This window comes from Gossypium raimondii, chromosome 10 (assembly GCF_025698545.1).
Source record: "Gossypium raimondii isolate GPD5lz chromosome 10, ASM2569854v1, whole genome shotgun sequence".
NCBI classification, from domain to species: Eukaryota; Viridiplantae; Streptophyta; class Magnoliopsida; order Malvales; family Malvaceae; genus Gossypium; species Gossypium raimondii.
The window spans coordinates 20,696,826-20,722,390 of record NC_068574.1 but is presented as its reverse complement, the minus strand read 5'-3'; the positions used below and the strand labels follow the sequence as shown (position 1 = coordinate 20,722,390).

Genomic DNA, 25,565 nt, shown 5'->3' with positions numbered 1-25,565 from the left:
AAACACCTTTTAGAACTTATTTTCTGATAATTTTAGATTTAAAACATACCATATTTTGAAGAGAAAATAAAATCAGAAATCTCATATAGAAAGTGCCACTCATTGCACCAATGACAAGTGTTGCATTTGGACAAACATACAATTTTCATCATTTTCTTTCTTAAGATAAATAGATAATATTGAAATTAAGTTTTATTAGTAAAATAAAGTAAAAAATAAAAAATTTACTTAAAATTAGAGAAATTTCACAAATAGTGAAAAATGCATACATACAACATGGCAACATATTCAAACTACCCGTCTGCTTCTCTTCATAAAAAAATACCCTTAAAATCATAACCAACTCTAAAAAATATTTGGTTTCAATATGGTTTTAATTTTAAAACCAAAAAATGGCATCAGAATATCAATAAGCGAATATTTGAATCTACACGGTTTAATCAGAGTGTATGATAAGATAAATATCCATCCCTTGCCATCCAATAAACTCCAAAAATAAAAATACTAACAATTTAAAAAAATAAACAAAAAATGGAAAAAATTGTAGGTAAGTCCATTTGCAACCAAGGCAAAGAAAGAGAATGCAATAGGCAAGTAAGCTTACCCCCCTTTTATCTGCATCTGTTGTATATCTTTCATTAGTAAAATCATTTGATATTTTTGCTGAGAAGAGAAGAGGATAAATAGATGTAATGCAAAAAAGGAGATAAAAAAACCCTAAAAAGAATTTGAGTTTTTAATTTGATTTGATATACAAAAATTATATTGAATCAAGAATTGAAAGAAGGGAAAGTTAAAGAGAATAGAGAAGGGAAAAATAAGGGAAAGTTAAAGAGAATAGAGAAGGGAAAAATCTTTGGAGGTGGCAATTTGATGAATAAAAGATGTAACGGCCCAAATTTCTTAATTTTGGATTGTTTAAGTATGTTAAATAATTTGATTTGGTAGGGTGATTAAGTGTTTTGAATGTTTGTTTTAGGTCTTGAGTTTGATTCCCTAATTTCAGAATTTTTCCATTAATTTTGGTATTATGTAAAACTTGAGTCTTAGGGCTTATCTTTTTGTTTTTGTGAGTTGTTGTTAAGGATGAGCTTATTGGTTCAATAGTAAGGTTTCAGTAGGTCTTGTGTTTGAATCTTGTTATGCGCAAATATGAAAACTTTTTGTTTCCTGCTATGTGTTAGAAGTTGTGGTCAATTTGAATTTTACAGAAATTTGATGGGTTAGGATATTTTGAGAATATCTTGTTTATTTTTATTTTATTTTATTTTTATCAATTTCCACTAGTTTTTCTCCTTCACAAAACCGTCCACTCCCCTCTCACTTGTTAGGTTTCTTTTGTTTTTCCCCTTCTTTCTTTTCTTTCCTTTTAATTTTTCATTCTTTCATTCTCTTTGTTTTACTTTTATTTTGTAGCTATTAAGTCTTTGTGGGTCTATCTTTTTTACTCTCCATTTTTTATCGTAATCCAAGAATAGTGTAAGTAACATTGTTTTATTTTTTGCTATTAAGTTTTAACTCATTCGTTGAGCAAGATTTAAGATGTTAGTGTTTATTTCTCGTTCATCATTGTGTTAAGCATTTTTCGTGGTTTTTTATTAGAAGGGTGCGAGAATCGGAATCCTCTGGTGGAGTAGTCTTTATTATGACGTTGTTATCTTGTGAAGTAAGTGCTCATATGTTTATTTTAAGGACTATTTTCTTTTAAAAATGGTGTAATCTAGTGGAATTTTAAGTTAATTTGTGTTTGTTAATCATTGCGATTTGCTACTGTATGTAGGATTTGGAGTGTGTTGTTGTGTGTTTTATCAGAACTATCATCAGGTGTGTGAATCTAACCCAAAAACTCAATTGGAACTCGAAAAAACCTAAAAAATAGTGGTTGTTTCAAAATTACAGTGCATCACACGGCCGTGTGGTTAGGCGTGTGACAGGCTGTGTACACCACATGAGTGTTTGGTGGGTCATATAGGGCATGCAGGCGTGTGTGATTACACAGGTTGAACAGGTAGGCCGTGTGGGCCACACTAGCTTGAGAGCCCTTTTTGGTCAATTTAAAGGCCTAATTTGCGGCCGATTAGAAGACTCTTGGATTGGATCCATGGTTATTTTAGAGGCTTATAAAAGCATAAATTTGATATGTTATGTTTTAATATGCTTAGGAAGCATGATTAGTAGGATTAATTCTATGTGAATAATATGATATGATCTATGAAAAGATGTTTAGGTATGCATGCCATACATTTTATATGGTATGATTAGATGTTAGTTTGTTCATGCATATGCATTGGGTTGGTTTTGATATGTGACAAAGGAAGTGTATTCTGGCAGTTTTACTGCAATTTTGGCGGTTAAATCGTAATATCTGTCTGGCAGCTCAACTGCACCTTTTTCAGTGGTATACCACCATGTATCGGTGTGATTGGATGGATGGACTCCTCTGGTCCTGTTTTGTGTAGTTGGTAAGACGGATTTGGTGTGTAGCGAATGGGGGTAGGATTTATTCTAATATGATATATGTTTCTGAAAATATGAAATCCTATTATGATATCTGCATATGTGTATGTTATAAGTAAATTTGTGTACATGGATCAAGTCACACATTGGGCTTCCAACTCACTGGTCTGTTTGATTCATTTCAAGTGATCCTCAAACTTAGGATTTGGTAGCAATTCCGGAGTTCGATTCTGACATTTTAATTTTAATTATGTTTTGGATTTTATTTGGGCTTTACAGGCTATCGGACATTTTAAAATGTTTTTGGGACATTTATTTTTGTATTTGTTTTTATTTGCAAGTATAATATTTTTAAATGGTATTTTAAACAAAGACAACATAACTATTGAAACATTACGATTTTCAAAATTAAAAACTCTAAAGTATTTTTTGCTGCAAATGTTTTTAAATCAAGTAAAAATGTTGTTTTGCAATGTTGGATAATTTAAGCAAATGGGTTTGTTTAAAAATAATCGACAACACAAGTTTTCTTCAAAACATGCTCTCACACAAATTTTTGGACACTTATGTTTTTCATTAAATTAAATAAATTTAATTACTTTCGATTTAAACTTAAGTATTCACGAAAATAAACAGACAATATTTTATGTCTCGATGTAACCTTCATAAATGTCTAGACCGAGTTTGGGGTGTTACATTTGATAGTATCAAAGCCAGGTTGCAAAACTCGGGTTGTGCATTTTGGGTTCAATTTTTTTTTAAATAAAAAATATAGTCTACATTATTTGGAATTTTTATTAAATTTTACCTTTTGACTTTCAAAAAGTGAAACCAAAACTCTGTCGCCGATCCAAGTAAGAAATGTTGAAACTTTATATATACTTTAGATGCTTTTATATTTGCTACTTTGGTACAATTGTTTGCCTCTAAAGATTGTAGTAGATTCAAGCATTCTCTAAACTCTGATAAGCACTTTTGATAAAACTTTAGATTTAAGATTTTTAAAACCTAAATTAATTAATTGTAGATAGATGCACGTGGATCTCAAGTGCAGAACAAGTATGCTCAAAGTTTGGTTTAGACTGATTATGATAAGAGTATCCAATTTTAGGAGGAGCTAAGGTATGAAATTAAGGTATTAGTAGCCCCTTAGTGGGAGTGAGTCTCCGAAACATTAGTGGAGAAGGCTAAAATCACTGAGGAGATTAAGCGTGAGGAGTACGAGAAAAGAGATAAGGAAAATAACTAGAAAAAGAATAAGAGGGATTCAGGTCCTTCTAGTTTTTCTCAGCGACCTATGAAACGAGCCAGGGTTGAGAGACCTCTACAAGTTGAGTTGACTGTTGATCTGTCGTAATTCGGTGTAGCTGATTAAACTAGTTTTCGCACTTAAGGAGCTTGAATATAAGCATTTTCATTATGTTTTAGTTAAGTTTTTATAGTTTAGTTTAAATCTAATAAAAACTATATTTTGAGTCTTTTATTGACCTTACGAGTCGAATGAGGCCTAAAGGTGAGCTAATGTACTTAGTGAGTGTGCAGGAGACCATTAGAGGGTGTACAAACTTAATATTGGTCGTTGTGTTGCAACACGGGAAGTTTGATGCCACAACAGAGGGAGCAGAATGCAAGAATCTTGAGATTGCCTTCAGTGACGCGACACACCCTTAAAGTTACCCTGAACCTGAGCATATTGCCTTCGATGTTGCGACATCCTAGTGCCTGTATCGCAACATCGATCCTGTACGAGAAACACTTACAAGTCAAGGGTATTTTGGTCCAGACAATCAAAAGTGAAATACGATAGTGTCGGTTGACCTAGGGTTAATAACGACGACAACCCTAACTCTATAAATGGGCTCTTAAACACTTGTTAAAGGAAAACTTTTAATATTCTAAGTTTTTCTTTATAATTTAGTTTTTATTTCTTTTCTTACTCTTAGGGTTTAGATTTCTTTTCAGTTCTTTTCATTCATGTTCTTCAGAGAACTTGATTTGCAAACACAATCAAACTATTGTGGATTTCTATGCATTCATCAATCAAATACAATCATGATTTTATCGTGTTTATGGATTCCATGAGGAACTAATCCTCTTATGGGGGATTAGGGAGTGAAGGTATGAATAATTAATTTTTTTGTAGGGATTTCTTAACAGATCAGTTTTTTAGGAAATGAAGAATCTAAACCCTAGTCCTAACAACCCTAGGAAGTCATCTAGGTGGAAATTAACCTAAATTTGGTATGGCCTATTCATGAACACCTTAACCATGAACTAGTCTGGACTGTGAGGTCAAAAGATAAGTAGTTCTTGTCGACTCAATATGTTAGTGGACGAATCGAAAGATCCTGCTGAGGTATTAACTAATTGATTGAACAAGAAAGCTTGAGACGATAGTTGATTATGACTGCCGAAGCAAGCTAATCACTCATGTTTAGATTTGATTAAGTTTATAATTTAGTTATTCGAAGTTCACTTTATTTATGCAATTCTTATTCTTCCATTCATAAAAACCCAAAAATATCTTTTTTACGTTTTATCGTAATATGATTTATCTAGATTACTAATTAATTGTATTTGCGTTTAGGATAATTTTAATCTAGTACTTGCCTCCCTTGGGTACTATCCTCAGAGTACTAACCTACTTCGTTGTAACTATATTACAATTTGACTCGTATACTGTAACAGGATTTGTGCAAGTGTACACACTCGTTCAAGTAATAATTAAGTCAAATGAGTTATCGTCTCCACAGGGACTATATAAGCTTAACTAATTAATTGAAAAATTATAATTAACAATTTGATGTAAAAACTCAATAATTTTGATGATAATGATGATTAAACTAAGTAAATTTAATTAGATGCAAAGATTGATCCCTATGCAATTCTAATCTAGATGCAATTTACCTAAATGTATGAATGAATAGCTTTAGCAACAAAAACAATCAACAATAAATGGGTTAGGATAGTTATATTAATTAACTCAATTTACTTTATCATGCTTAACAATGTTCGAAATTACTTCCACAACAACTCGAACTTTCATGAGTTTGGAAACAAAATTGAGTCCTTACGGAGTCTTTTACTTAGTTATATATGCATTTTACCGATCATATTAACTAAGGGTTTCTTAGCATTTATGTAAGGTCACAGGGACATTTACATTTGTAAAATTTTAATTACACAAACTTAAAAACTATGCAAGGCAATAGAGCTAACTAAAGATATTACGAACCTCAACTTAGTCAGGTTTAAGGATCTAAATTGAGCATTGCACTTTTCAGTTATGTGTCTACTAGCCATCGTCTGGTTAGGATCGCTTAACTAATCTGAGTATACCCAATCACGTATGAATGAAATGTATCATGATATTAATTGGAAACATGATCAACTGAGGCCTAAACATGTTAAACATGAATAAAATAGATCTTATAGAATTAATGTAATCATACTAGCAAATAGGATTTAAAATATCATTTTTGATGTAAAAAATAATAAACTCAAAACAAACATAATTAAAATATATAACAAGTGGAAACAGTAAACTCTATTCAATTCAGCAACCTTTCAAATCTATTATGACCAATTCAGTTCAGCAACCTTTCGGATCTATTTTGACTGATGTGCTCCTCCGTTTTGCTCGATGCATCTTTTTCTAAGGAGTTCTTAAGGTGGCCGACCAAAGTATGCTTTTGACACAGCTTTTTTGGCTAAAGGATGGAAAAGAGATTGGTGGCTATGCAAGGGAATGAAAAGGGAAATAAAATGTGGAGAAATGCTAATGAGAGAAGAGGAATGAGTTGTGAGGGATGTTTTGAGAAGTGATAGGTGCATGGTATTTATAGGTAAAGGTTAGGGGTAGAGTTAGCTAAAAATACATTCAAAATTCCTTCTTTTTCTACCATACATGACCAGCAATATTTCAAGGAGAAGCGGATGACTTAGTCTCCTCAATTTGAATTCAAACCAAGGCTATTAATAGCCATAGGGTGGACGGTTTCAACAACAAAGTAGTTGGGTTGATTTCTGATTATTTTCCAACTGTAAGGACTTTCAATTAAATACTTCAAAGCTTGCTTTTGGACTGCCATCTAGTTGTGCCAAAATTGGGCTCCAGTTCCCCTTTGTTGGACAGTTTCTCAGTCCAATAACTTAGCAGACATGTCCATCTTTTAGCACCTTTTTTACTAGATTAAATTATCAACCTTATGACCCAAATTGCATGGTCTTTCCTTCCACATGAATTTATTTGTACATGTCCATGTTCATTCACATTAATCACATCTTCAATGGTCCTCTTACATATTGAAAAATCACATATTAATAAATTAACATGAAGTAATATAAAATATGTACAAAAACCATATAATTAAGCACAATTTTAATAACAATATTACTAATTAAGTAAAATTCACTTATTTTAATAACAATTACTCGAGATTAACATATTTATTAAGTAAAAAATATGGTAAAAATATATAGAAAATCCTTATATAATTTTGATTTTACATATACTTGAGGGCACCACCTCAATTACACATATTAGTTGTGGTATTCACACTCTAAATGTTAGTATGTCTGAAGGTAGTCAACTGTTAGGGTTGAATAAGTTCTAGTTTGTGAGTACTGTAATAGACACCATTTGGGTGAGTATTGGAGAAGGATTGGGGCATGCTTCAAATGTGGGCTATTGAGCATAGGATCAGTGAGTGTCCTTGTATGGTTAAGCCGGTATGAGCACTGGTTTAGGATCATATTCAGCCTTAGATGCCTATTCAGTAATCCACTAGGGGTCATGGTCAGTTTAGGCGAGGTAATAAAGGTGGTCGTGGTCAAAGGGCACCGGGCAGAGGTGCAATTCAGACTGAGGCGAGACAACTAGCTTTAGTTTACGTGGTGAGGCACCGTGAGGATAGAGATGTGGCCGATGTGATAGCCAATACGTTTACTATGTATTCGCATCCTTATCTTGCTTTGATTGACTATGGTTCTACGCATTCTTATATTTCTAGTAGTGTATTGGGTAATCTGGGGATTTTGGTTAAGGATGCTAGTAGTGTAGTTTCTATGATTAGTCCGTTAAGGCAATTAGTTTGAGTTAGTAAACTATTTAGGAGGTGTCTGTTTGAGGTTAAGGGATTTGTATTTCGAACTGATTTGATAGGGTTGTCATTCAAAGAGTTCAATTTGATATTGAGTATGGATTGGTTAGTGGAGCATCGGGTTGGATTAGATTGTGATTCTAATAGGGTGACTCTTAAGGTTGGAGATGGTGAGGAAGTAGTGATGGTCGGCGAGCATCAAGATTGCCTCTCTAATGTAATCTCTGCTATGGTAGCCGAAAAGTTGGTTCGAAAGGGGTGTGATGTATATTTGGCTTATGTGCATGACAACAGTAATGTGGTATCACCTGTGGAAGGGATTCAAACTGTAAGGGATTTTTCAAATGTCTTTTCCGAGGAATTGTCGAGGTTAACATCAGATATGGAGGTTGAGTTCAGAATTGAGGTTTTTCCTAGAATAGCTTCAATGTCCATCGCTTATTACCTTATGGCACCAAAGGAGTTGAAGGAGATAAAGTTTCAACTTCAGGAACTTCTGGATAAGGGTTTATTTGACCTAGTGTGTCTCTATGGGGAACACTAGTTCTTTTTGTCAAAAAGAAGGATAGTTCAATAAGGATGTGTGCAGATTGCCGCCAGTTGAACAAATGATAGTAAAGAATAGGTACCCACTTCCGAGGATTGATAATATGTTTGATCAGTTTCGTGAGGCGTTAGTGTTCTCGAAGATTGGTCTTCATTCTAGATATCATCAATTGAAAGTAAATGAGGCTAATGTGCATAAGACTGCCTTTAGGACTCGTTATGGGTATTACGAGTTCCTTGTCATGCCATTCAGTTTGACTAATGCTCTGACTGCTTTCATGGATCTCAAGAACCAGGTTTTTTAGTCGTATCTGGATCAGTTTGCCATAATGTCTATCAATGATATCTTGGTATATTCTAAGATTGATGATCAGCATAATGAACACCTTAGAGTGGTTTTTGAGACTCTTCGTGAGAAAGAACTCTATGCTAAGTTAAGTAACTATGAATTTTGGTTGAGTGAGATCATGTTTCTGGGGCATGTGGTTTCTACTGAGGGTACCCTAAAAAGATAGAGGCTATTCTGGATTGGAAGCAGCCTAGAAATGTGACTGAGCTTCAGAGTTTTCTTGGTTTGGTGGGATATTATCGGACGTTTGTCGAAGGTTCTCACTTATAGTAGCTCCCTTGACTAAGTTATGTAAGAACACTCCGTTTGTGTGGGTCAATGAGCCACAATCGAGCTTTGAGGAGCTCAAATCTGTTTTGACATAGACAGCCGTTCTGATTCAGCCTAAACCTAGGAAAGAGTTTGTAGTGTATAGTGGTGCACCCCAAACTAGTTTGGGTTGTGTTCTAATGTAAGAGGGAAAGGTAGTGGCTTATGCATCGAGACAGTTGAGACAGCATGAGGGTAATTATTCGACGTATGATCTCAAGCTTACTACGGTTGTCTTTTCTCTTTAGATTTGGAGGCATTATCTGTATGGTGAGAGGTGTAGCATTTACACTGATCATAAGAGCCTCAAGTACCTCCTCACTCAGAAGGAGTTGAATCTTAGGTAGCATCATTGGATCGAGTTACTTAAGGACTATGATTGCATGATAAACTATAATCTTAGCAAGGCTAATGTGGTGGTCGATGCCCTTATTCAAAGATCTATGTCTGAGTTGATGGCGATGTTTTCTCGTCTTATTTTTTTTTATGATGGTGGGATTCTGGCTGAGTTGCAAGTTAAGCCAACTTGGCTGAATGAGATTAAAAATAAGCAGCTTTTGAATGAGTCTCTAATCAGTCAGGTTTAGCAGATTAATAAGGGTAAGATTTTGAATTTTGGGTTTAATAGCAATGGTATTCTGTGTTTTCGAGGTCGAATTTGTGTGCCGAGTGATATAGATTCGAGGCAATCCATTCTGCAGGAAGCACATAGTAGCCCCTATGCTATGCATCCTAGTGGTAATAAGATGTACTGTGACCTCCGAGAGTTATATTGGTGGCCTAAGTTGAAACATGAGGTAACTAAATTTGTGTCTTGTTATCTAACGCGCCAGAAGATTAAGGCTGAGCACCAGCTTCCTTCTGGTTTGCTACAACTCGTTAAGATTCCATTATGGAAGTGGGAACGAGTAACTATGGACTTCGTTAGTTTGTTACATTTGACACCTACTAAGAAGGATTATGTTTGAGTTATTATGGATCGATCGACTAAGTCCCCTCACTTTATTCCGATCAGGACAATTATTCTTTGCAGAAGTTGGCGAAGCTTACATTTTAGATATAGTTAGGCTTCATAAGGTTCCAGTATCGATTATTTCATATCAAGATTCTCGATTTACTTCTTAACTTTAGAAGAAATCACATAAGGCTCTAGGTACTCGATTGGACTTTAGGACAATGTTTCATCTGCAAACTGATGGTCAGTCTAAGAGGGTAATTTAGATTTTAGAGAATATGCTCCAGAGCTCTGTTATTGACTTACGGGATAGTTCGGGAGAGTTTCTGTAGCTAGCTGAATTCGCTTATAATAATAGTTTTCAGTCTAGCATTCATATGGCTCCTTATGAAGCCTTATATGATCGTAAGTGTCGCACTCCATTTTATTGGACCGAATTGGGTGAAAGGAAGGTGTTGGGTCCTGACTTAGTTGTCAAGACTAAGGATAAGGTTTATTTGATTCGAGATTGACTTAAGGTCGCTTCTAATAGACAAAAGTCTTATGCGGTTCTTAAGAGGAAGGATATTGAGTTCAAGGTGGGGGATCGTGTATTCCTTAAGGTTTCTCTATGGAAAAAGGTTCTCAAATTTGGTCGTAAGGGCAAGTTAAGCCCTAGGTTCATCAAGCCGTATCGGGTTTTGAGGCATGTTGAGCCGATTACTTATCAGTTAGAGCTACTTTCAAAGTTTGACAATATTCATGACGTCTTTCACATGTCCATGTTGTCCTTCCCATGTTATTCATGTGGAGGAGATTGAATTAAGGCCAGATTTTTCCTTTGAGGAAGAGTTGGTACAGATTATGGATTATAAAGTTAAGGTCTTAAGGAGAAAGACCATTCCATTAGTTAAGGTTCTATGGCAGAATCATGGTTCAGAATACGCCACTTAAGAGCCTGAGGACTCGATCCCTCAGCAGTATCCTTATCTTTTTTAGTCAGGTAAATTTCGAGGCTGAAATTTCTTTAAAGAGGGGAGAGTTGTAATGCCCCAACTTTTTTAAGTTTGGATTGTTTAAATATGTCAAATAATTTGATTTGGTATGTTGGTCAAGTGCTTTGAATGTTTACTTTAGGTCCTAAGTTTGATTCCTTTATTTTGAAAATTTTCCACTAATTTTGGTATTATGTAAGAGTTGAGTCTTAGGGCTTATCTTTTGTTTTTGTGAGTTACTTTCAAGGATGATCCTACCGGTTCAGTTAGTGGTAAGGCTTTAGCTTACCCTTAGGTCTTCTGTTCAAATCTCGTTGTGCACAAATGAGGAAAACTTTTTGTTTCTTGTTATGTGTTAGAAGTTATGGTCAATTTGAATTCTAAAGAAGTCTGGTGGGTTAGAATATTTTGAGAACATCTTGTTTATTTTTATTTTTATCAATTTCTCCTAGTTTTTCTCCTCCCTAAAATCGTCCACTCTCATCTCACTTGTCACATTTCTTTTGTTTTTCCCCTTTTTTCTTTTCTTTCCTATTGAGTTTTCATTCTTTCCTTCTTTTCGTTTTACTTTTGTTTTGCAGCCATTAAGTCATTATGGGACTATCTTTTCTACTATATGTTTTTTTACTGTAATCCAAGAATAGTATAAGTAATGTCATTTATTTCTCGTTCGTTAAGCAAGGTTTGAGATGTTTAAGTCGTTTGTTGAGCAAGGTTTGAGATGTTAGTGTTTATTTCTTGTTCTTCTTTGTGTTAAGCATTTCTCTTGGCTTTTGATTAGGCAAAGGGTGAGAGAATCACAATCTTTCGATAGAGTAGTCACTGTTTCGACGCTGTTATTCTGTGAAGTAAGTGCTCTTCTGTTGATTTTAGGGATTTTTTTCTTTTAAAAATGGGTGTAATCTAGTGGAATTTTGGGTTAATTCGTGTTTGTTAATCGTTGCGATTTGGTGCCATATACAGGATTCAGAATACGTTGTTGTGTGGTTTATTAGAACTATCATCAGGTGTGTGATTCTAACCCAAAAACTTGATTGGAACTCAAAAAAACTTGGAAAACAGTGGTTGTTTCAAAACTACACTGCGTCACACGGGCATGTGGTCGGTCATGTGCACCACACAGGCGTGTGGTCGGTCATGTGCACCACACAGGCATATAGTTTGTCATGTTCACTACATGAGCGTGTGGTCGATCATGTGCACCACACGGGTGTGTGGTCAGCCGTGTGAGGCACAAGGGCGTGTGTGATTACACAGGCTGAACAGGTAAGTCGTGTGGGCCACACGAGATAGCTTGCTGGGCCGTGTGGGCTATACGAGCATGTGGGCCCTTTTTGGTCAATTTGAAGGCCTGATTTGGGGCCAAATAGGAGACTCTAGAATCGGATTCGTGGTTATCTTATAGGCTTATAAAAGCATAAATTCGGTATGTTATGTGTTAGTATGCTTAGAAAGTATGATTAGTAGGATTAATTCTATGTGACAAATATGATATGATATGATATGATCTGTGAAACGATGTTTAGGTATGAATGTCATACATTTTATGTGATATGATTATAAGTTAGTTTGTTCATGCATGTTCATCGAGGTGGGTTCTGATATGTGATGGATGAAGTGTATTTTTGTAGTTTTACTGTAATTTTGGCGGTTAAACCGCAATATCTGTCTGGCAGCTCAACTACACCCTTTCTAGTGGTATAACACCACGTATCGATGTGATTGGATGGATAGACTATTGTAGTCCTAGTTGGTGTGATTGGTTGGACGGAGTTGGTGTGTAGCGAATAGGGGTAGGTTTTGTTCTTATATGATGTATGATTCTAAAAATATGAAATCCTGTTATGAAATTTGCATATGTGTATGTTATAAGTAAAACTAAGTTTGTGGATCAAGTCACACACTGGGCATCCAGCTCGCTTGTCTATTTGATTCATTTCAGGTGATCCTTAGACTTAGGATTTGGCGGAGATTCCAAAGTTCGATTCTGACATTTTGATTTGAAGTATGTTTTGGATTTGATTTGGGCTTTACGGACTTTCAAACATTTTAAAATGTTTTTGAGACATTTATTTTTGTATTTCTTTTTATTTCCAAGCATAATATTTTTAAATGGTATTTTTAACAAAGACAACATAACTGTTGAAACATTAAGATTTTCAAAATTAAGAACTCCAAAGTATTTTTCCATTGCAAATGTTTTGAGATCAAGTAAAAATGTTGTTTTGCAATTATTTTGTAGTTTAAGCAATGGGTTTGTTTAAAAATAATCGAAAAAACAAGTTTTTTTCAAAACGTGCTCTCACACGAATTTCTGGGCACTTATTTTTTGTTAAATTAAATAAATTTAATTACTTTCGATTTAAACTTAAGTTTTCACAAAAATAAACGGACAATATTTTATATATCAATGTAACCTTTATAATTTGATTGTAACGTCTAGGTCGAGTTTGGAGTGTTATAGGAGAGGAGGGTTAGTGAGTTTTTATAAAAGAATTTATTGGAAAGAGACTTACGGAGATGATGAGTAACATCTCTACAATCAACAACTTAGGAGACGCGAGAAAGCATCTCCATAGGTAATCCAGAGATATGCAACCTAGTATCTCTATTTGTTAGTTCCAAAGAATAAAAGGAAAATGGTTACATATTTCACAACAAACAATCGATTCAAAGAATTACTTACACTTGTGTTGATAAACGACAAAACTAACATATTTTAATCACATTCTTAATGCGTTTTTGGATGAATATTTATGCAAATTGGTGAATTTGATGCTCCTAATCCTTTGAATTCATGTTCCTATACTTAGGTGAGCATTTAGAAGCTAAAGGAGCGAAAATCAATCAAAAAGAGCATATTTCAGAAGCCACATGGGTTGGGCCTTCCCACACGGGCTGGACATACGGTCGTGTGAGCCAAATGAACTAGACACACGACCATGTGCCAGCCCATGTTGATTTCGCAACCTGCTTCCCAAACACGCGAACAAATGCAATTTTTAGGTTTTTTGAGTATTCTAAAGTCTATAAATACTAAATAGAAGAAATATAAAAGGATCAAAGAATATTAAAGAAAACAAATCAAAGAACACCATTGGAGCCAACTCTGAAGCAGATTTCCATCAAGATCGAAAACCTCTTCTAATTTCTTTTGAAGTTTTTATAAATTTCTTTGTTTCTTGTGGTTTTTCTGACTTTGAGATGTTTTTATTCAGAATTATGAACTAATTCCCTAGATACCTAGTAAAGATGAAAACCATGATGAATTCTATTATTTAATTTTTGTTTACGCGATAAATACTTGATTCTTGTTCTTAGTTATGTGTGCTGATTTCTTGTTTTAATATTTTTGGAATATTAATTCATGTTTAATGTGCTTAAGTCAGAGGAGCAAAAGTTTATATTGAAGAGTAGATCTAGCACAATTTAGTGGAGTTGTATGCAATCCTAGAAATAGGACGATATAAATCTACCGGATTAGAGTCAAATCTAATAAGGGAATCCATAGATCGAGTTAATGCGATAATAGGGTTTTAATTATAAAGAAATTTCTATTAATCAACCTAGAGTCAGTTGCTCTTACTCTCAAAAGAGATATTAGCATAATTTAGGGATTTTTATAGATCAAGTTACCAAGTGAATAAATCATTTAATTCAGATTCATAATAATAGATGAAGTCTAGGTGGATTCTTTCCTGAGTATTGTCTCTCTCATTGGTTATTATTCAATTATTTTCTTGATTTTTCTCTGTTGAGTTTTTAGTTAAATTAGTTTAGTAATTTTAGTTTAAAACTCATAACTCCAAATTGTCGGCTAAATAATAGAAAAATAATTACTAATACTTTTAGTCCTTGTGGATACGATATCTCTACTCACCATAGCTATACTATTTATTGATAGGTGCACTTGCATTTATCGTATTTTTAGTTAGCCACATGAGACACATCCGGTGTATTTATGTATTTTCTCTTAATAGAATATTGAGGGAACCTCCCTTTGCTTGACACATCCAACAAGAGGTTTGAGGGAAAAAGAACTTATTTACACCGATGTAAGTTAATCTTGATAATGGACAGATGTTGTGCAACTCTTGATAAGGGACCAAATGAATATCAGCAGTGAATTTATGTTGGAACATGAATCAAGCTAAACAACAAAGAATCGATTCAAATAATAATGAATCGATTTAAAACAACAAAAAAATCAATTTAAAGAAGCAAATAATCGATTTAAAACAACAATCATGGATCAATTTAAAACAAAAATCATGAATCGCTTCAAAAAAGCAAAGAATCAATTTAAAACAACAAACAATTGATTCAAAGAATAAAAGAATCGATTTAAAACAACAAATTCAGTAACAAACTTATTCATTATTTGCATACGTACAAATGAAATACTTATATCACAAATTTATTCATGCAATGGATATTTGGGATAATATACATAAAGTAAACAAAAAGCCCCATTAAACATTATATAAGTGAATTTGAAACCATACGAATGGATAAAATTTCAAGGTAGTAAATATGGACATACCATTTTCTCTACTCCAAGATCGTGAATTCATAAGGAAACAAAAATTAGGGAGAATGAAATAATGGAGTTGGAAGAAAGAAAGCGAGATTCAAAAGACCTACAAAGAAACCAAGAACAGAACATCTCGATAAAGCAAGATTCAAGAGACCTACAAAGAAACCAAGAACAGAACATCTCGGTGTTTAAGTTGTGCAAAACAATTTAGAGACCTACGGAGATGATGACTGACGTCTCTACAATCGACAGCTTAGTAGACGCGAGAAAGCGTCTCCATAGGTAATCTAGAGAGATGTTGCCTAGTGTCTCCATTGGTTAGTTCCAAGGAGATGTGACAGAAGCGTCTCCTTAAGTTAGGCCTAAGAAAGACACGCCACAGTGATATCTCTTCAGTACCTACCTAAGGAGACACTACTTATGTGCATCCCTACATATTGATGTCAGTCAATTTAAGAAGACGCAATCCCGAAGTGTCTCAAGTCATCATCATCTTTGACATGTTTTTTTGTAGTGAACATATATGATTGTGAAAGATATGGTAAGTAATCAATTTTCATGAAGAGAAAGATTTCTAAAAGTTGTAAATCTAACATTGTTGGATTCTCTAACATGAAGGAGGCAAGAAATTGAATGGTTTTTGGCTTTATTTCTTATATTGAAAGAGATAAAATGAAACATGAAACCAACGTGAACATAGTGATATCAAAATTCAAAGATAGTAATACACCATTTTTGGAAGCGAAGTCAAGAAAACTTATAAGAAGACTTTAACATGATCTAACATGGTTGGAAACATCCTTAAGAATATGGTAGAGACAACATGACTAGCAAATTTACACTCATGGAATGTGATAGATATATTAAAGATAATCTAATATTGGTGTCTAAGAAGTTGGAAATTGGTTCTATTGATTGTGAAGTTATGCATAGACTACAAAAACGTTTAATTAGCAATACAATAAAATTTTCTGAAGTTAACAATGATAAGTTCAAAATGGAGGCATCAATATATAGTGAATCTTAGGCAAGTGATTTCTTCTTTAGTTTTGACTGGATGGGATGGAAGAAATATTTCTTAAGTAGAGATAAGTTAGGTTATCAAGTTGGTTTTAAGAGGTTAAAACATGAACACATTTCTACCATATGAATTTTAGGTTTACCAAATAATTTTGATGAGTGCCCCTTCACCCTTTGAATATGATCACTTTTCAAAATATTATTGATCCATGAGAGAGTTTCAATGAAAAGAACTCATGGAAGGTTACAATTACTTTAAAATGACTACGAAGGTTTTAACTAATTAATCAATTTCAATTCTTGATTAGAGTTTTAGGATGCAGAGATGTCTTGGTTGTTGACTATTTTTATATAAAATTGATTTTAACTAATCCATTTCTTCAATTCATCGAACACTAAATCAAGTGTCTATTGATGAGAGAAAGAAGTTGGAAAAGGTTAAACAACAAGTTCATGTTAGAGGTGGAGATAATGAAAGAGAAAATGGGGCATATTTGGTAGCTAACCTTAGGAATTTTAAATGTCGAATATAATAACTAAAGAATGAGCATGTAGACTGTGAAAAGGTATACATTAATAAAGGTGTAGATGTTAATACTCGTGTGAAGGCAGCTTTTAAGAAACAATAATAAGTGAAACGATCAATAAAGATGAGAAGATTTTAGTCCACCAATACTAGATGGTAGTAATTCATGGACTTCTTTAATTAATGCAACCCAAATTATGTAAAACCCAATGCAGCATATGAGGTAATGAGTGAACCCTTACAGCATGTTTGCTTGGCATGAATAGCCATTCCATTCCTTGCCTATTCAATTGCCCACCACCAAACGTTAGTTTGGTTGGCTGTAATATCATTACAGCCTGATTCCATTTAGGCCCTATTACACCCATCGGCTGTAATAGCCATTCATTCCCTTCAACGCTGAATAGCAATTCCATCCGCCATTTCTTTCCTATTTTTCATTTTCTGCCCTTAGCTTCATCTTCTCCTACGTTTCCTTCTTTTCCAAATTGCAGAGGTAATTTTTTTTCCTTCTTTATGATTTTTCCTTCTTACGTTTGGGTAGTTAGAAACTTTTCTGCCCTCAGCTTCATCAAACTTTTCTGCCCTCAGCTTCATCTTTTCCTTCATTTCTTTTCTTCATTTTATCAGGAACGAAAATGAAACATAAAAGAAACTTTATGATTTTTCATTCTTACGTTCTTCCCCTTTCCCTGTTAATAGAAACATAAAAGAGAAAGGTATTTTTTTCCAACAGATTGAATGCAAAGCAACCGATGGGAGAAGAAAACAAGAAGATTAGGAAAGAGGAGGTAATTGCAAAGCTCAAGGATGATGGTGACTTCGACAAGCTCTGTCTCAAAATCATTCGCAAGCTCAAGGACAAAGTACATTCTTTCTTCTTCTTTTTTTAATCACCAATATTATCTACTTTTTTAGCTTTTATATATTTTTCTAAGATTAAGGTAAAAGTTTTAGAATGCTGAACTTTTGGGTAACCTGGAAATCATGGATGCTTGTTGTCTGTGATTGTTTGCTTGAATGGGTTTTGTCTTGATTTTGAGTTTTAGGTATTTTCATGGAATTTAATTTGATTATTATATCTGGGAATAATTTATTAATTTCAAATTCAAGGCCATGTTTGATTAAGCTGCTTTGCTGCTATAGATTGTTAACAAATGTGATTATTGTATATCGATTATCAACCTATGCTTTTCGTAAACAAGCCAAATAGCTTGATTCAACTTGTTTAGATAAAAGCAGTTGTTAAGCTCGAGCTATGTATTTTATACTTGCTTTTTTTCCTAATGGATTCAAAGAATGACTCTGTCAACTCAAGAACACGCCGAATACAACCTTCGTATATTTAATGAATATGAAGTAAATAGCGACATTCTTATAATGTCCCTTTATAATATGTTCTGAATAAAGCAATAAATTTAACTTCAAATTACGCAACAACATCATTTCAGCTGTGAAGCAGTCGGTAGCACTTAACCATCTTGGTTCTGAAAACATGAAAGTAAGGCAACTATCAGATGCCATACATGATGAGATTAGGTAAGTGGACCTTGTTGTCAAAGTTATTTATGACTTTAAACTTAAGAACTTCATTTATATGTGTATATATGCATATAAGAGTGAAAATTAAGAATCTATATTGGATTTCTTAGTTGAAATAATGCGTGTTCCCGAATAAAATGCTTGCATATTTCTTTATGTTGTGTTTTATTTATGCGAAATCTGGTTATTAAAAGTTTCAGCATTGGGAATAATAATATATGGATATAAGTATAAATTGGGAGCAGTTTGTGAGAAGAATATAAACTCAGAGTTCCGTTAGCTATTCAAGAGTATGTTAGATTTTTCACTTAATCTTCACATATGCTTCACTAGCTATAAGTTCTTGTTGGTTGTTTCCATGTAGTCAATAATGTTGATGATAATGTGACACTTTAATTTTTTATAATGATTAGGAACAAAGTGATTGGCCAAATTTCAGATAGTCTCTAGGAAATAATAAGATCGGAAGGTAGCACGAGAACTGAAATTACAAAAACAGTTGTTTCCCACAGAAATAATAATGAGAGTAAACTTGCAAGTTGTTTCCCACAGCCATCGTGATGTAAATGTTGCACTATAAATGGATCAGTCGTGAAACACTGAGACGGTATACCTCTTTCTCTGCTCTAATGGCCTTTCCTTTCTATTTTCAATCGGGGAGGGAGCCTTTTATCTGCTAATTGTAATAACCTGGTTCCATATTCCTTTTTGATAATTTTTTCTATGCTAGCATTCTTAAGAATCAGCAAGGGGTTACTAATACTGTAAGAGGTTGTTTTACAAAAATAACCATTCTTATTGTCATCTGCTAGATTTCACTAGTTCTTAATCTTTGTTGCTTTATTTGATTGTTACTAATAATTGGTTTATTGGAGCTTTTGAAAATGCACAAGGTAGGGATGTGAAAATTAAAACTGTATGTACCTCTTATTTGAACAACTTTCTAAACTTTGTATCAACTCTGTATCTCCCCTTTTTGGAGAAATTTACCTTAATTCTAGCAACAAACAGACTGATTTTCCAATGTTTCTATTTCATATAAATGCACTTTGTAGAACTTCTTTGGCACATGAAATGACCATATTAATTCTTTTCATGGATTTTTCTCTCAAACCTTTCTACTTATTGTTGTTGTTGATCTTCTGATAGACATTATTACTATTTACATTTTTTAAGCAACTTCATTATCAAGTATTAATTTTGAGTTTAGAAAAGCAAAGATACTCCACATCTATAACTGGATGTAATTGATGAGCGTTAGATATAGGTATGTACTTGACATACCCTTGAGTGAATTCACCAATTTTATATTCTGATTCTGCTCGCGTAAATTTCATTAAGTTACCTTGTGCAAAAGATGAATTTGCCTCACCAACATTTGTCAAAGTCCTTGTGCATATTTGAGATGGTCTTAATTTGACAAAAAATGAAGTATAGTTTAACTCTCCTTGCGGTTTACTTGGCTTTTCTTAGCACTTGGCCGATCTATGTGCAGGCATCCCAATATATAATATAGAATTCACCATGAGGCTTTATTCTAACAGCCATCCTGTCTGTGGGAAATCTCTCTCAAGTTATAATGAACAAAAAAATAGAAGAAGAAATTCGTTCATATGATCATTTCTGCAAAAGAAATTATAATCCAAATGTTGCACATCAAAGTTAACAAAAAAACAACCTTCCAATTCTCCATTTGATAAGTTGCATAGTAATGGGTCTCTGCTCCATGCTAAAAGCAATCCAATTCCTTCAGAATACTTGAAAAACAAACAAAACGGTAAAAGTACTATAGAAGCCATTATATTAGGAGTTGCATTGTATTTTGCCCTCTCCACTGGAAAAATGAGTAAATTACTCATTATACATTAAATCAAAAAGTAAATTAGTCTTTTTATTAATATATGAATATTCAGTTTGTTAATATATGAATATATGAATATTATGTTTGGATATTATGACATATAAACTAATGAAATTATGTAACTTTTTGTTAATATATGAATATTATGTTTGGATGTAAAATATAATTCTTAAGTTATTTATTACTTTTAATATTTTTGTTTTTATTGTAGAATAATTAAATTATTTGTTTCACTAATGATATTTTAACACATTAAATATGTATTGCGGTTTAAAAATAATAAAATAGATTATATATTATTTTATAGTATTATATATTATGATTTTAGTAAATTCATATAAGAATAATTATATTAAGAATTTTATTAAATTATATATTTTATTAAATTATATTTAATAATAATTATGTTCAAATATGATTAAATTATTTATTATTTATATTAATAATATTATTAAAATTTAATAACAATAACAATAACCATCTACCTAAAAAAAATTATGTTAAGGGTATTCTAGTTATTTTAATTTTTTTTCTTATGCTATTACAACATCATTCTATTCAACCAAACACAAGAATACTATTACAGTTCTATTCCATTCTATTCAATCAAACAATTGAATTACTATTACAGTTCTATTCCATTACACCTCTGTTCCATTATAGCTCTATTCAATTACAGCTCTATTCCATTACAGCGAACCAAACGTGCCCTTAGAGAATGCAAATAGAAATAATTGTTCCAAAATTAATGAAAAAGGTAGGGATAGGTTAACTTAAAGACTAATTGAAGAAGATAAGGATCTATAGTTAAAATTAAAGAAACTAAAGAGTCTTGAATAGATCGATGATGCAATTTGGCTAAAAGTGAATGTAAAAAAAATGTAAAGGAAAAAGAAGAGCAAATGAAGAAAAAAGTTATGATCACCGATTACCAGAAGTGGAAATGCAAGAATGAATCATAGGAGAATTTCATGCAAATGAAAAAAAGGAGGCGCGGAGGATTGGTTATAAAGGTGTTCATGGGCCGGGTCAGATTGGGCTCAACAAAAAATTTAAGCCCGTTTGCTAGGCCCGTGTTCAGTCTAAAAATAAGCTTAAAATTTTTGTCTAAACTCTACCCGGATAAAAATGTTAAAACTCATACCCAGCTAGACCTGTATTAAATTTTTATATTATTTTTTATATACTTTTTAAATATATATATATAATACATAAAAAATACTAAAAACATTAAAATAAATATTTTCCAACAAATTGAAAATAAAATTTAAAAAATATGTATATTTAAATAACACTAAGGTAGATGCAACTTAACAAGCAAATGCCTCTAAAATAATAACAAAATTAACAATAAAACAAGAGTTATACAATATCAAAATAATAACAACAAAATAATAGTAATATAATAGTGAAAATAGTAGCAAAATAGAGGGAAAACAAGAAAAAAATAGCATTAAAACAACAAAAAATATCAATTTTTTTGTCCTTTTGTGAATTCGAGCCAGGCTCGGGCCAAAAATATCTTTTTTTACCCAAACCCATTTGTAAGGTCTATTTTATTCAAACCCTCTCAATTTTCAAACGAGCCTTATATTTTTATTCAAACCCTCTCAATTTTCAAACGAGCCTTCGAGCTGAGCTGAGTAGCCCGACTCATGAGCAAGACTAATTGGTTAATATATCAACATTGGATCATGATAATTATAATAAAATAAACACATAATCCTTGAATCAATGACAAGCAAGAATCATGAAGAACCCCGGCTTCCCTGTATATATAGAAAACCTGGAATTTAAGCCCTCACCTTAACTATCTGCTTTATCCAATCTCTTCCCCGTTATATCATATGCTTTCATATTTGAGTAATTAAGTACTTTGATACAGATAGATTTAAGTTTGAAGTTTTTCAAATATTAGGAAGTTTCATCCTTGAAAGGTCATAGTCGTGTATTCATGTTCGAATTTATGTTGAATAAAAATATGGACTACGCGAAATAAATGAACAGTAGAGCAACCTAGCTCATAAGATTCTTTCTGTACTTTTCAGTTTTCTTGAAGCATCCGTAACTAGTGTTAGGCACCATTTTAGATACGGACGATCATCAATCTAGGTAATAAGTCAACAGTGGTGCCATGAGGACTATCATCATATCACTGCCAATTTTGCTCCAACATCTTAGTTTTCTTTAAGCACCCATATCTAGTATTCGTGTTAGATTTCCAGATATGGGTATGAGAATCTGATCCTCCAAATACATTAAAAACCATTGATCATACCTGTACTCAACACACTCAAATCCAAAAAACATACATCAACACCACTGCAAAAATGAGAAACTAGCTGATAACGATTCATGATAGTATAAGCTGCCCCAAGTTGCATAGGCAAGCAACTGGGAATGGAAATTGTAATAAAAGTGGGAGCAAACACACAGACAAGCAATCTGTATTCAGTGGATTCCTAGAAAACAAAATTATTTGAGCTAATTACACTGTTTCATTTGGATCTAAAAGTACAGACAATAAGTCATGATCATCATCATAATAGTTCCAATTGTTCAACATCAAATTACATTCATCAATTCAAGACATCTAGCTCTCTAAACAACGATTCATGTATGAAAAGCACACCATATCCAGCATGTATATGCACCTGCAGATCGTATATGCAGGTTATTAGACCTGCAGATAAGACTTAACAACTAATTGATTCTCTGGGCAGAAATCTAGCAAATTCACTGAAACAACCAAAAAAAAAATACAGACAAGGCAGAGGCTAACATCTTTGGCTTGCGTATAGAACGAACAATAACAGCATTTTTGGAGAAAGACAATATAATATATTCGACATAAACTGCATATCAAGACAGCAAATCCCATGAAATCTTACCTCTTTTGTTGTAGTCCCCATCCATTTTCATATTCAATATCAATTCGATGCGTCTCCAGCCGGCCGACGTATTATAAGTTCCTCGCGCTCTGATCTTCCATTGATTGGAACCAAGCTCTCAACATAAGTAATAATCTGCATCGTTTCCTGATAAGCATGGATACCAAGACTTTTAAGCTCTCGTGTGGAGGGGTCAAACAACACAAGTTCATGATCCGAGCTCTCAAGAAACAATTCACCATTTTTCCAAAACCCCAAAGGCCTCTCAACCCTAGGAAGAGATTCAATACTGAATTGTTTAGTCCACGATCCATTCATAACCCATAAATCAAAAGATTTGTCAGTCCCTTCCCTTGGGTAAATAATAGCACCAAGCAGTCCATTGAAATCCAAAAGTTCCAAATAGTATTCAGCTAAAGACCCACCAAATTCAGGCAATGGTAAAGCAGAAAACTTTTCATTGACCATATCAAATGAGAGAATAAGGTAATCAGAGTCCCCAATTGCCTGCCAATAATAAAACCCATTTACGTAATTATTAAACAAAGGAGATCCATAAGGTTGAACCCCGGGAACTGAAATCTCTTTCCATGAATCGCTTTTAAGTGAATATAACTCAACTTGGTGGTTCCAATCACCCATTAACCCTTCATCTTCATTCTCTTCAAAATAATTAGTAACAAATCTTACCACTTTGTAGTCACCATTTTGAGAATCAAACCCAATACCAACGCAACCAAAACTAGTGGAATCTACTGAGGGAGGGCGTTGGACTGTGGATTGAGGGAGAGTTTTAAACTCTCTAGTTGATGGGTTCCAAAGGGCAACCTTATCAGCATCATGTAAACACAACAATCCATTACAAGGACCTGAAACCACAGGGGCATACCAACAATCCTCGAAAAAGGGTAAGTGAATGTTGTCTTGTACCGAAAAGTTTTGGCCTTTCTCAGTTGAAAGTTGAGAGAAATAGTAGATGTCATCACGGGTGTTACCCAGACAACGTTTGAGGAGGAGATTAAGGTTGTTGTTGTGGAGGTTGTTTTGCTGATGTTTGGTAATGAAATGAGGGGTTTGAAAAGATGAACACCAAGACTTACAAACGCACCTGAAACGTGTCAAGGATTTAACTGGAAGCTTTGACAGAATCTCCAACCTCACCATTTCTGGTACCTCGAATCTAGTTTCGGGCATCTTCCCTCTCTATCTTATCTATTTCCTCTGTCTTTTGATGAATGATTTCTTCTGGGGGAAGACAATGTGAACTAAGATAGAAAAAAGAAGACAAAACTGTAACAAGTAACATTACACGTGTTCTTATTTGGTATATACCAATAACAAAACAATATTGAAGATGTGAAAGAAAGTGAAGGTTAAATTATGCTATTATAGTCCCTGTAATTTATGAAAGTTATGGATTCAGTCATTAAAATTTAATTTGATCAATTTTAATTTTGTATTTTTAAATTGATTAAGTCTACTCCTTTTACTTTTCAATTTTAAAGTTTTAGTCCTAACCCAAAAGTAGCAATTAAATTTGTTTGGTTAAATTCAATTACTAGTCATTTAGAGTTGTAAATTTAGTTCATATTCTCAAATCTAATCATTCTAAGTCCTTATACTTTTTGAATTTTGAAATTTCAATCTTTACATAAAATACAATCGTTAATCCATTAATTATATTTTTAGTGAATAATATGTGGAAATAACTAGTGACATAACATTATACATATAATAATATGTTTGTCGTATCATATTCTGTAAATAGCATAACTTAATGAATTTAACAATTATTATTTGATGAGGTTTGAAATTTTAAAATTTGAAAAGTAGAAGGGTTAAAAATGACCAAATTAAAGTATATAGACTAAATCCACAACCTTTATAAAGTACAGGGACTAATAACTAAATTTAACTTACAGTTGAACTACGGTCAATGTGTTTGATGGGCCTGGCCGAGCCCTCGTAATTCTCAAAACCCAAGAGCTTATCCTGGGTAGGATTAGCACGATAATGGCCATATCCGTATAAAAATGCATATACTAAATTCGGCGTAAATTGAAAAGGTTAAAGTATTTTGTTAGTCCTGTACTTACATATAATTTGAGATTTGGCGCATTTACTTTAAAAGTTAAAAATTTAATCCTCATATTTTTTCAATTTAAAAATCCTAATTTAATCATTATCGTTATTGTGGTTTCATCAAAATTTATCAATTTAACATATTTATTTAAAATCAATCATATGTCATGTCATATAATGACAACCTAATCAAAATTCTAAGTTGACAAATTTTAATAGAAAATATTTAATATTTTAATGATTGGACTGTAATTTTTAAATAAAAAAATATGATGACTTAATTTTTAAATTTTTAAGTACATGGATTAAATCTCAAATTTTGACAAAATTTAGGGACTAACATCATATTTTAACCAAATAAAATATCTAATATACTAGGAATATAACCCCAGTCTTTTATTTTTTACTAAACAA

General features: G+C 33.0%; 1 protein-coding gene and 1 non-coding gene across 5 annotated transcripts; both read right to left on the bottom strand.

Moving 5' to 3' along the window:
- Positions 1-391: 391 nt before the first annotated feature.
- LOC128034376 (small nucleolar RNA R16) lies at positions 392-480 on the bottom strand. Its single transcript, XR_008190501.1, has one exon. It is a non-coding gene; the product is annotated as a small nucleolar RNA R16 (small nucleolar RNA).
- Positions 481-22,064: 21,584 nt separating this feature from the next.
- On the bottom strand, positions 22,065-24,372 carry LOC105777767 (F-box/kelch-repeat protein At3g06240). 4 transcript variants are annotated; one of them, XM_052622682.1, is made up of 2 exons: positions 23,070-24,372; positions 22,065-22,470 (listed from the first exon to the last, which is right to left on the bottom strand). In XM_052622682.1, exon 1 carries the CDS (start codon positions 24,261-24,263, stop codon positions 23,109-23,111), a length of 1,155 nt encoding a protein of 384 aa, XP_052478642.1. In that variant the 5' UTR covers positions 24,264-24,372; the 3' UTR covers positions 22,065-22,470; positions 23,070-23,108. The 4 variants fall into 4 exon arrangements, with proteins under 4 accessions (XP_052478642.1, XP_052478641.1, XP_012456667.1 ...); XM_052622681.1 differs by having other exon boundaries at positions 22,065-22,456; XM_012601213.2 differs by lacking the exon at positions 22,065-22,470 and adding an exon at positions 22,614-22,861.
- Between the last annotated feature and the right edge of the window lie 1,193 nt (positions 24,373-25,565).

Bases quoted from the DNA above. Each gene is read 5' to 3' on its own strand.
- LOC105777767 (XM_052622682.1), bottom strand. From the start codon at position 24,263: ATGCCCGAAACTAGATTCGAGGTACCAGAAATGGTGAGGTTGGAGATT.